General features: G+C 37.3%; 2 protein-coding genes across 2 annotated transcripts in view; one reads left to right on the top strand and one right to left on the bottom strand.

The window, feature by feature from the left end:
* Positions 1-22: 22 nt before the first annotated feature.
* Positions 23-11,037, bottom strand: LOC123699899 (zinc finger protein 836-like). The gene is made up of 10 exons (XM_045646947.1): positions 10,666-11,037; positions 10,424-10,589; positions 10,148-10,243; positions 9,829-9,995; positions 9,331-9,539; positions 8,862-9,003; positions 8,578-8,703; positions 3,180-3,304; positions 731-850; positions 23-132 (listed from the first exon to the last, which is right to left on the bottom strand). Exons 1-10 carry the CDS (start codon positions 11,035-11,037, stop codon positions 60-62), a joined length of 1,596 nt encoding a protein of 531 aa, XP_045502903.1. The 3' UTR covers positions 23-59.
* A 141-nt stretch (positions 11,038-11,178) lies between these two features.
* The window catches only part of LOC123699462 (RNA helicase aquarius), a 48,713-nt gene continuing 48,215 nt past the window's right edge, over positions 11,179-11,676 (top strand). Inside the window, exon 1 of the mRNA XM_045646402.1 lies at positions 11,179-11,340. Within this exon, the coding sequence (XP_045502358.1) occupies positions 11,254-11,340 (87 nt within the window). The 5' untranslated portion in view covers positions 11,179-11,253. The remainder of the gene's footprint in view (positions 11,341-11,676) is intronic.

Here is an 11,676-nt window from a genome sequence, read left to right as displayed (position 1 = left end):
GCTTATATACACACTTTGTTTAAAATAAATAATTGGATAATCTTATCACTCATTTAAAATCACATTTTCGCTTCCACCTCTGGTTGGATGCCGTGTAGAGTCCGTTTGTGCTTCCACATGTCGCCAGAACGCCTGATAACAAATTATAATATAAAATTAATTCCACAAATAATTATTAAAATACAATAAATTACAAATGTCACAAAATCTACCAGAATTTGAAAGAGGTTGTACAATCCGTAGTTTTATAATCTTCTCTACAGAAAAACGTATACATATATAATTTCATCTATATAACAGGGTTTCTAGGCACATTTGATTTCTAGACCATTATAGAACAGAAAGGCATTCATACGCTTTTTTTTAAAGAAATACTTTTGAATGTGATATTTTTGGTTTTATGGCATTCAAATGCTTTATAAAAAGTTTTTTCTATTCTTTACAAATTTATATAGAAATAATTTTTTCTACCGACGGTAGAGTTTAAGCTAGTCATTTCCTATTATTTTATACACAAAATTTATTGACTCGACATATTGTGCTCTTCTACGTAAAACAGCTGATCTGCATCAAAGGTGTACATACCTACAGATATTATTAATTTAGCTGTATGTACGAGGTACCTTTATTTATTCCGTGTAAAAGCACACAGAGTAACAAACTCAGCTATTTACCACATAAAATCGCGGGCTATTGAGTACTGGCTGCAACTAGCTAGTTGCTAGGGTACCTGAAAGCCGTGCCGCAGACGTTGCACTCGTGCGGCTTCTGGCCCGTGTGGATCAGCGTGTGCACGGTGCGCGCGTACGGCCTCCGGAATGCCGCACCGCATATATCACAACGGTAGGGCCTGTATTTATTTGGAGAACACACAGGAACAATTACAAACAAATTAACATAATTTAGAACAACGATTATATTGCAACGGTAAGGTCTCTTTGCGATTTGGCGATTAGGCGAAAAACAACTGATGCTCTTGAGTTTAAAAAGAAAATAAAAATTATTTTTTATCTGACTACTGCTTTAATCATAAACAGATTTTATGACTGAAAGAAACAAATTTGATTAGGATACAATGTCAACAGTAGCGATTGGTTGATAAAATTGTTGAACAGTTTAGTGAAATGTATCAACATTCGGTTAGGAATAAATAACTTAGTTTATTCACACAATAAAATACAATATTAAAATAGGTTATATATAATATATGTCCACTTTAAGTCATAGGCCCATAATACTGTTTAACTAGACTATTGCTGCTTAGTCGAGCGTTAAACTTGACCTACGGGTCGGGGCTTCAATCCGTGATAGAGTAGAAAAATCATGGTCTTAAATATCATAAAGCTAAAATATTAAGGATAGGCAGTTCCTTTCCGCTCTATGATTATTATTATTATTTCTCGTTAGTTTCATTTGTTGAAAGTGACTATCTATGGATTATGATGTATACCTACCAATCAATGAATATTTTTGCTATTATTATACCATTTACATTAGCTGCATCTCCAGGGTGTGTCCAGGGTATACCAGGGTTGTAAATACTGAATTTACAATAACATAATTAAATGAAAAAGAAAAATTTAAAGTGGAAGTGCAATAGGAAATGTAGCTAAGCATTAAATATAGAAATAATTGTTTTTAACAAGGGAATTATTTATTATATAAAGAGATAATAGCTATTTATTATTATAGCTTGATGCTAAACTATATTTCCTCGGAACAATTTTATTCGGTTCTTCATACATGAATATACTAGTCACTAGATCTACTTAGTTGAATACTGTTTGCCGCGCTTTCGGCAATTTAGAATCGAGACAACTAGCGCCATCTCTCGGTGGCTGTTTAATTTATTGAGAACTTCGTCCTCGACTCGTCTGATCGACCCACGGATAGTAGAATTCATTATTGATGGAAATAATTGCAATTATTATTATAATTTGGACATTTTAAATAATAATTTATTATTATGTACTATATACGTAGCATGTTATTCATATTGCAAAAATTTAAACTGAGTTAATGTACATAGTTCGGAGTACCTAGATGGTTTAATGTTAAATTAATAGATTACATAACGTTTCATTTCTTTTATGTAATTACAATACCTATATTATAAAGTTTTTTAACGCTACACTAAATCGGAATTCGGAACCTAATAAATACCATCTATTATACTTACCTACTTGTATTTACTAATAAAGGAACACATCAGCTTCTTGTTTAGTTATGTTTAACCAAAGGTTTAATTAGTCGTGATGATGTTTACGGTTATATAGATATAAGGAATAAGCTTTATACAATATACGTACATACCAACCTTCTAGATCTTTATGGATAAATATACTGGGTAAGTTCATAGGAAGAGAATTAAAATAAACCATTAGGATATTTCAATAAACATAAAACGAATCTTACAATATCTACATACTAAATATCCACAAATATTAAAAGTAAATTATTAGGGTGTTCTACAGAAAGATTTGAAGAAAATGAACCTAGCCTTTAGTAATATGCAAATACATATAGAAATTAAAAATGTTAGGGAACGCAAATGAGCAGACATTGTTGCCTCGTGGTAAGCAGCAAATACCGCACGCCTCCGTATAGCTAATTGCGGATAATTTTGCCGACTTTGTATCACGTCTGATTTGGGTATTTGTTATTAATAGGTAACTAAGTAAGTAATAATAAAATACAAAAAGAGATGTTTAAAAAATGTGTAATAATGATAATTCTTCACTCTTTCCTCATTTCATCAGATTGCACTTTGAAATTCCCAATATCCTTTCAGTCTTAGTTAGTCACTCAAGTCAAATGAGTCACATGCGAAATGTTATCTCTATACAGTGAACAGTTCGTAGTTCGATATCTTAGCATTCGTTTTCGCACCCCAAACATTCGCATTAAAAAATATACCTATGACTGTAGTCTGTAACATCCCGGCTCTACCTGTATCACATCTATACGGTCTACTAATATTATAAAGCTGAAGAGTTTGTTCGTTTGTTTGAACGCGCTAATCTCGGAAACTACTGGCACAGTATTACAATATTTCTATTGTAATAGCTGTACTTACTGGTCCAATTTGAAAAATTCTTTCGGTGTTAGATAGACCATTTATCGCGGGTGAAACCGCGGGGCTCAGCTAGTCGTTAAATAGATGTACAGTTTATATTAACCTTTGGTCGGTGTGTATGCGCGCATGCTCACGCAAGCGTGCGGCGGCGGTGAACGTCTTGGGGCAGGCCGTGCACGCGAAGGGCCGTTCGCCCGTATGCGTCCGCCGGTGGTCGTCGCGCTCCACCTGCCACGGGAAAAACTACTGGGAACTGCTTATGCCCAACCTAGCGAGGGGATGTATGCGCTTTTTATGAGAGAACGGAAAATAGATTGTAAACAACTAAATCATTCAGTTGAGTATTTTATGGGAAGCGACCAATGCAATTATCACTGTGTGTATGTATGAAATAGAAAAGGGTATGTAAGGCAATATGTATCGTCCAGTAATTTTGATAGAATTCCCTAAATCACATCAAAGCGAGTAATGCCAAAGTAATACCTACTTAAACTAATCTTGTAAGTGTACTTTAATAAGCGTACCTAAATACATTTTGAGAAGCTGTAGAAATTAAGGGGGAACTATATCCATAAAAAAGAAGGGAATAATACAAAATATATTACTATTTCCTCATGAGCTAGCTTAAAATGTCGAAAAAAAGTTCAACATAGCACCTACAGTGCAATCATACTGACCTATATACCTATAGGTACCTATTGTATTATTTGTAAAGATCGTCAATCCCAATGTATCCAAACTTCGAAATTGATATAACACATCCAAAAATAACTGTCTTCTGTTTTTTTACAATTTCACGCGTGGACTGCTGAACAGAATTGCGCGAATTTTAATATTATATTATAATATATAAAGCTACACTACCACTCACTCACTGACTGACTGACATCGGGTTTCTCGGAAACTACGGGGAAAGTTGGGGGGATTTCGACGTGGTCGTGTAGAGGTGCTTCCAGTGACCACCGGAAAAATATAGCGATCTCGATCATCTTCGAAAACCAAGTGGACCCCTGGAGGTGCGCAAAAACGGTGGTACCTGGAGGGGGGGTGTCTGAACAAAAAATGCTCGGAACTGGTGGCAATTACCAGGGGTGGTGGAAAAATGGGGATTTTCGCGAAAACAAGATGGCCGCCGTACTTTGCCAAAATCGCCGTTTATGAATCCTTACGTCTCAAATTTGGCACACGTGCTCTGTTCGAGCCGGCGAATCGATCGGTGCCCCGTTCAAGTGGCTCCGGGCCCCCGTTTCCAACTTCCATACAACGTAAAATCCAACGGCCCGCGGAAACGGTGCGAGTTGGGTTGGGGGTGTCGGAACTAAAAATGATCACCACCCTGGGACGCTACCAGGGAGCCATAGTGGGATGCTCGATTTTGGAATTTTTCCATTTTTGGCGCAAACATAAAAACGTAAATTTAGCCATGGTGGCACGACGGAGAAACATACAAATGACGCATTCATACTCACCCAGCTCCCAGGATATCCAGAAAAATCCGAAATCCTGAACTTTCTCACAGCCCGCGGAGACGGTCAACGGCCCGCGCAAACGGTAGCAGCTACATCTGGGGTGCTCAAACTAAACTTGTAGTAGACCTCGAGCAATTACCACAGATAGTGAAAAAAATTCAAAATGGCGGAAAAAATGGCCGCCGCCATACAAATGCTAAAACGGCCATCGCTGGTCCGATCGCGCTGAAACTTGGCACAGGGGCTTTAATCGAGCCGCATATTAAGTTGGCATACTCATAATTGAATTATCACTGCTGGTTTCCGAGTTTCATACAACGTGAAATTCGACAGCTCTCTGAAACGGCGCAAGATAGGTGGGGGGTGTAGAACTAAAAAATGATCAGAAAGATGGGGCGCTACCAGGGCAATCGAGAAATTTCAAATTGGACGCCATATTTTTTTTTAAATATAGCCGATTTTTCGAGGCAAGATGGTGGCGCCGGTTACTTCACTATCGGTTTGAAAATTGACTTCTGTGCTCTAATCGGCCAGATTTACAAAACTGCATACTCAGAATCTCACTTCGACCGCTGGTTTCCATTTTCGATACATCACGAAATTCAACGGTTCTCTGAATCGGTGACAGGTAGGTCGGGGTCGCCGAAGTAAAAAATACTTCAAAACTTGGTCCGCTTCCAGGCATATAAATTTTTTTGTTAAAAAGCGAAATTTTTTTTTTTCGAAAATTTTGTATGGAAATTTCCATAGTAGGAAGGGTAATAGGAATAGCATCGGCAAAAGACGGCACCGCGGGCTGCTTGCTGCCCGCGCACCGCGCAACCTCGAGGGTCAACAGCCTCCCGGAGTAGAAAATATTTATTAACTTTTGAACTACCGCACGAGCCAAGCGAGCGAAGCGAGCGAGTCACGGCAGCGGCCAGCGTAAATATTCAAATAGGTAGCGAGGAGCGAAGCGACGAGCGTGTTAGGTTAACTTTTGAACTACTTACCGCACGAGCCAAGCGAGCGAAGCGAGCGAGTCGCGTCAACGGCCGGCCTAAATATTCAAATAGGTAGCGAGGAGCGAAGCGACGAGCGTGTTAGGTTAACTTATGAACTACCTACCGCACGAGCCAAGCGAGCGAAGCGAGCGAGTTGCGGCAGCGGCCGGCCTAAATATTCAAATAGGTAGCGAGGAGCGAAGCGACGAGCGTGTTAGGTTAACTCTTGAACAGTTTATTATGAAAAGTCACTGCCCGCTATCGATAAGACGTTTCAAAAATTTTACCAATATTTGAATAAGTAATTTATAAGCAGTTTAGGTAGCGAGGAGCGAAGCGACGAGCGTGTAAGGTTAACTTTTGAACTACCACACGAGCCATGCGAGCGAAGCGAGCGAGTCACGGCAGCGGCCGGCCTAAATATTCAAATAGGTAGCGAGGAGCGAAGCGACGAGCGTGTTAGGTTAACTTTTGAACTACCTATCGCACGAGCCAAGCGAGCGAAGCGAGCGAGTCGCGGCAGCGGCCGGCCTAAATATTCAAATAGGTAGCGAGGAGCGAAGCGACGAGCGTGTTAGGTTAACTCTTGAACAGTTTATTATGAAAAGTCACTGCCCGCTATCGATAAGACGTTTCAAAAATTTAACAACATTTGAATAAGTAATTTATAAGCAGTTTCGACTGACTGTAGAATCGCTGTTAGCAGATGTTACAAATGGAAAGGAAATTTGAATGCATTTTCAAATGACTGAAGATTTCTGCCCTGGGATGAGCCGCGAGCTGCTTGCAGCTCGCGCACCACGCAACCTCGAAGGTGGACAGCCCCCCGGAATAGAAAATATTTGAATGGGGAATTTATGAGCATTACCGACTGACTGTAGAATCGCTGTTAGGAGATGTAATAACAAATGGATACGAAATTAGAATGCATTTTCAAATGACTGAAGATTTCCGCCCTGGGATGCTTCGCGGGCTGCTTGCAGCCTGCGCACTACGCTCCCTCGAAGGTGGACAGCCTCCCGGAGTGTAAAATACTTGAATGGGGAATTTATAAGCATTAACGACTGACTGTAGAATCGCTGTTAGCAGATAAAAGCAAATTGACGGGGAATTTTAATGCATTTTCATATGACTGAAGATTTCTGCCCTGGGATGCTTCGCGGGCTGCTTGCAGCCCGCGCACTACGCTCCCTCGAAGGTGGACAGCCTCCTGGAGTGGAAAATACTTGAATGGGGAATTTATAAGCATTACCGACTGACTGTAGAATCGCTGTTAGGAGATGTAACAAATGGATAGGAAATTTGAATGCATTTTCAAATGACTGAAGCTTTCTGCCCTGGGATGAGCCGCGAGCTGCTTGCAGCTCGCGCACCATGCACCCTCGAAGGTAACCGCCCCCCGGAATAGAAAATATTTGAATTTGAAATTTATAAGCACTTCCGATTGACTGTGGAATCGCTGTTTGCAGATAATAGCAAATTGACGGGGAATTTTAATGCATTTTCAAATGACTGAAGATTTCTGTCCTGGGATGCTTCCGAAGGTGGACAGCCTCCCGGAGTGGAAAATACTTGAATGGGGAATTTATAAGCATTACCGACTGACTGTGGGATCGCTGTTAGCAGAAAATTACAAATGGACTGGGAATTCTAACACATTTTCTAATGACTGCCCTATTGCTTCAACCCAGGGGCAAAAGGGGCTCGCGGGCTGCTTGCAGCCCGCGCACAACGCACCAGCTAGTATAGATATATATAGGTAGTAGCAGCATCATAATTCGTATGTGTGCATTTTTATCGTAAAACAAAACTTGATGAGGATGAAATATGGGGTAGGAAATTTGTATAGAGATGATCGATTCTCAAAAACGTGAGCTATCTGACTACCTATCTCCAAATATAAGTCTGGAAAAAAGGTTTCATTTCAAAATAGTTTTAAAGATTTTTTTACGCCTGACATTTTTTGTTCAGGAATATACAATACGATTTGGAGATGAGCCGTAGGCGCTTATAATTTTCAAACAATCCTAAAAATTACGTTTAACCACAGACTAATAATAATATACTACGTATACAACAGACGGTCCAACTCCGTACAAAAGAAGTTGCGCTTTGAATTTGCGCAATTAAAGCGCCAGTGGGGAAAAAACGTACTAAATGTTCGATTTAAATCTCTTGGTCTTTTGCTTTTAACACACTAGATGGCACGTTAAACACAGACTTGACGTTCTTTTCCTTCCAAAGCCACTAGATGGCACTAATGTCGGTAATAATAATCGGAGAAGAATAACTTGTTTTATAGTAGTTTCATGAGATGGCGTTGTTTAAATATAAACTTTTCTGTAAAATTAGTTAAAATCGAGCGAAAATGAAGTTAAATAGGTAGATTACATTTACTAAAGTATGTAAAAAAATTATAAAAAGTAATGAAATTGCAATTTAATCTAATTTTATTTTTTACTGGTTAAAATGATGCACTTAGCGACATCTTTTGGTAGTCGGATGGCATTAATTCTGTTTTGTATGAAATGAACCAGACATGGTTTAACTATACAACTAAAACAAGTAACAACTCCAGCCTTATATTAAAGTTTTGGTATGTTTCTATTATTTTAATTACCTATCATTAGTTATATATTTTTAAAAATTCTTATAATTTTGTAAAATATATACTTACTTATGTACTTAAGGTTATATTTTGTTAATAAGTAGACATATTATAATTCATGTTGTTCATAAAATTATACTCATTTTTCCTCAATACTTTCTAATTACTATCGAAGAGTTTGCTTGTCGCTTCGTGAACCAGTTTGTCCTCTACACGTGCGTAATAATTTCCACGCATCTGAAGGACGTTAAAGAACATGGCACCGGGCACGGCCTTCTAAAAAAACAGACTAGGCATATAAAATATTAAGCGAGCTGCCAGAGATATTTGTACCTACATCCATTCATAAATTATATTAGGTATATTTTTATTAAATATGTAATTACATTTTCATACGAAACCTTTCCTTATAGGTACACATTAATTATATACTAAACTAACCTTGACTTTAAACGCCTTGGAGCAAAGATCACAAGGGTATGGACGTTCTCCTGTATGCATCCTCATGTGGATTGCCAGGTGTCCTGACTGATTGAAGCGGCGACCACACACTCGACACGGATAACCCTAAAGTATTTGATTTTTTCGTAAGACTGCATATTAAATACGAAGAGTAATGCACTGAAATTCTTTGTATGGTGGAAAAATGTGAGATATTTTAGACTGAATTTTTAGGTTTAGGTGTATGTACATACAATGAGTAATATCTATGGTAATATCCTTACTGGTTTTGATACTTTGTGCATCTTTTTGTGTGTATGCAACGCGCACATGCTGCCCAGTTCTTTATCACACTCCTCACAGACATAGGCCATCACAGGTGCGCCGGGCGGGCGGTCTTCACCCCGCTTGTGACGATACAGCTCTCTAACAGAATATTCATTATTTTGAGTGTCTTTTTATCGTGAAAGTCTGTATAAATTGTCCACGAGAACTTTTATAATATGGTACCTATAGTGTAATAGTGGACACTGATTGTGAGAATATTTGCCGATTTCTTCAGAGAGCATTCATTTTACTTACTTATTAGAGAAACCGGATCAGAAATAAAATAACAATTGGTAAGGTAAGAATATAAAGAGGATTTCTGAACAGGTACGTAGGTAATATAAAAAATAACAAAATATTTGTATTTTATTTTTCCAAAAATCATCACAATATATTTCCGTTAAATATTATTGATTTTTGGTGTACCTGGCAGTAGCAAACAGTTGATTACAAGATCCACAATTCCACATTTTGGAACTATTCCCAGGCGTGTAGGCTCGTCGACCACGACTGGGTCTGTGGCTCTCTGCATGAGCTCGTAGTTCCTCATCTGTTGAACATTGCTTCCCGCATAACGTACATGCAGGAAGAACGTTTATACTCTGTGGTAAAGGTGCTTCTAAAATACATTCGTCCTGTGGATGAAAACACCTATTGTTAGAACTTCTTAGATATGTTTATAAAAATATAGATAATACTAGGTTTCCGCCCGCGGCTTCGCCCGCGCAGTCAAAGAAAAATTTTCCCGGGATAAGAAGTTGCCTATGTCCTTTCTCGGGTATCAAAATATCTCCATACAAAATTTCATGAAAATTGGTTCAGTAGTTTAGGCGTGATTGAGTAACATACAGACACACACAGAGTTCCTTTCGCATTTATTATATTAGTATGGATTATGTAATTTAATGTAAAAAAATATCTCACCAGATTTCCGGGCAGTTGGTCGCATTGCGAATAGCAACTTAGCTTATGACAATCGAGTGCTTCCCCGTCAGCAAATAAATAGTTACAAATATCACAGACAAACATTGTGCTGAGTTTTCGCGGTGCAACACTGCTTTTGCCATTTATGTCAATGCAGCATAATTGTTCTGTAAAATTAAGTAAAAAAACATTTTAAACCACTTACCTATATGGTGTTGCTAGGGTGATGAACCTATCATTCCTCCAAAAATACATCAAAATCTGTTGAGTCTTATATTAGGTATGTGTTTTTCCGTATGAAATTAATACCGTAACTTACCAGTAGGTTCATTTTCTAAAGCAGTCGAAAGAACTCTTTCACAAAGACAACACACCAGCCATTCGGCATCAAAGTTTGTACTGCCGGTTGGTAATTCTAGGAAAGACATGCTTAGATAAGTATGTTATAATATAGTACCTACTGTAAGTCAATAATTTAAAACGTATTAAAATCTATCTACAATAACATTAGATACAATTATTGATTGAAGCAGAGAAAACTGTTATTACTCTAAAAATTTACAGTGGACAGAATAATATTCTATACCTTTTCCACTATTAGTACTTTGAGGTATCAGTTTAGGGATATTAGAATTTTCAGAATTATCACTTGCATGCATTAAAATTGTATGATCCAGTAGATCAGCATCGTTCGTAAATATATCATGACAAATTACACACGAATATAAAGCTAAAAGATCGGGTCCTGTATTTAAATTCTCCTGAAAATATTATTATTTTAATAACAATAACTAATTTTTATTATTTAGGTATGTAATGGGAAATTAATTTATTAACCTTATTTTCATTCGAAGAAACTGGTAATGGTAATAAGAATTGATTAACAGTATTTTCATCTAATAATGTCGGTTCGTCATTAATTAACGAGTGGTCTGTTTGAATTAACTGTATTGTTGCGTTTTCATCATGGGTGATTACTGTACTCATATCAATAAACGATTCATTCTCCATTGTGAAGTGCTCATAATTAGCTTCTTCAGGATTAAAGTTATTTTCTACAGTAGCTATTATTTCTTCTGTTATGGTAATAAGATCGTTTTCTGCATTTGCCACCGAAGCTGGAGTTGCATTGTGACTAAATAATAGATCATCTGTATCAAAGCGATCGTGCATGTCCAAAGTTTCATTGAATTCAGATGGAAACATCATATTAGTTTTATCTGAAAAAAAAAGTAAGCTGAGTGCCAATGTTTTATTAGAACCTGTTGTTATTTTGGTTTCTAAACATTTAAATTTATGTCATTGTCATGGAACTTTGACAGTGATAGTGACATTATTTTATTTGTAAATTGTTTGATTCGTAATTCTTTGATGTGTTTATTCCGTGTGTTTATTGAATAAAAAGTATAATAACATATTTTAAAAATGAAGGTCGACGTTGCAGCACCTTCGGATAAGGCGAAAATACCATTGCCGACACTTTCTCAGATAAATGCTGATAGAATTACACTCGTAAGTATCAAAAGTTAGGTTATTTAGAGTTTTTGTGTTTTCTTATATATTTTACGTTTCGGTTTCGTAAAATTATATCAAAAGAATGTCTATGACCCCCTTTTAATGAGTTATATCTTTTGTATGAAGCAGGGATTATGTTTACAATAATATTAATTGTTAACACACAAGGATGATTTTCCACATTTTGAAGTTATAAACAACTAACGGTCTGCCCCGGCTTTGCCTGTGGTACATGTTTACGTTTTCTCTCCATAAACTTAAACCTTAAGAGCCCTTTAGGTTTTCCTTGTACTTTAAGGAATATTATAAAAAAAAAATTAACAAAATTGCTTC

Source organism: Colias croceus, chromosome 18 (genome assembly GCF_905220415.1).
Source record: "Colias croceus chromosome 18, ilColCroc2.1".
NCBI lineage: Eukaryota > Metazoa > Arthropoda > Insecta > Lepidoptera > Pieridae > Colias > Colias croceus.
The sequence above is the reverse complement of the archived record's forward strand: the minus strand, read 5'-3'. Positions and strand labels throughout refer to the sequence as shown.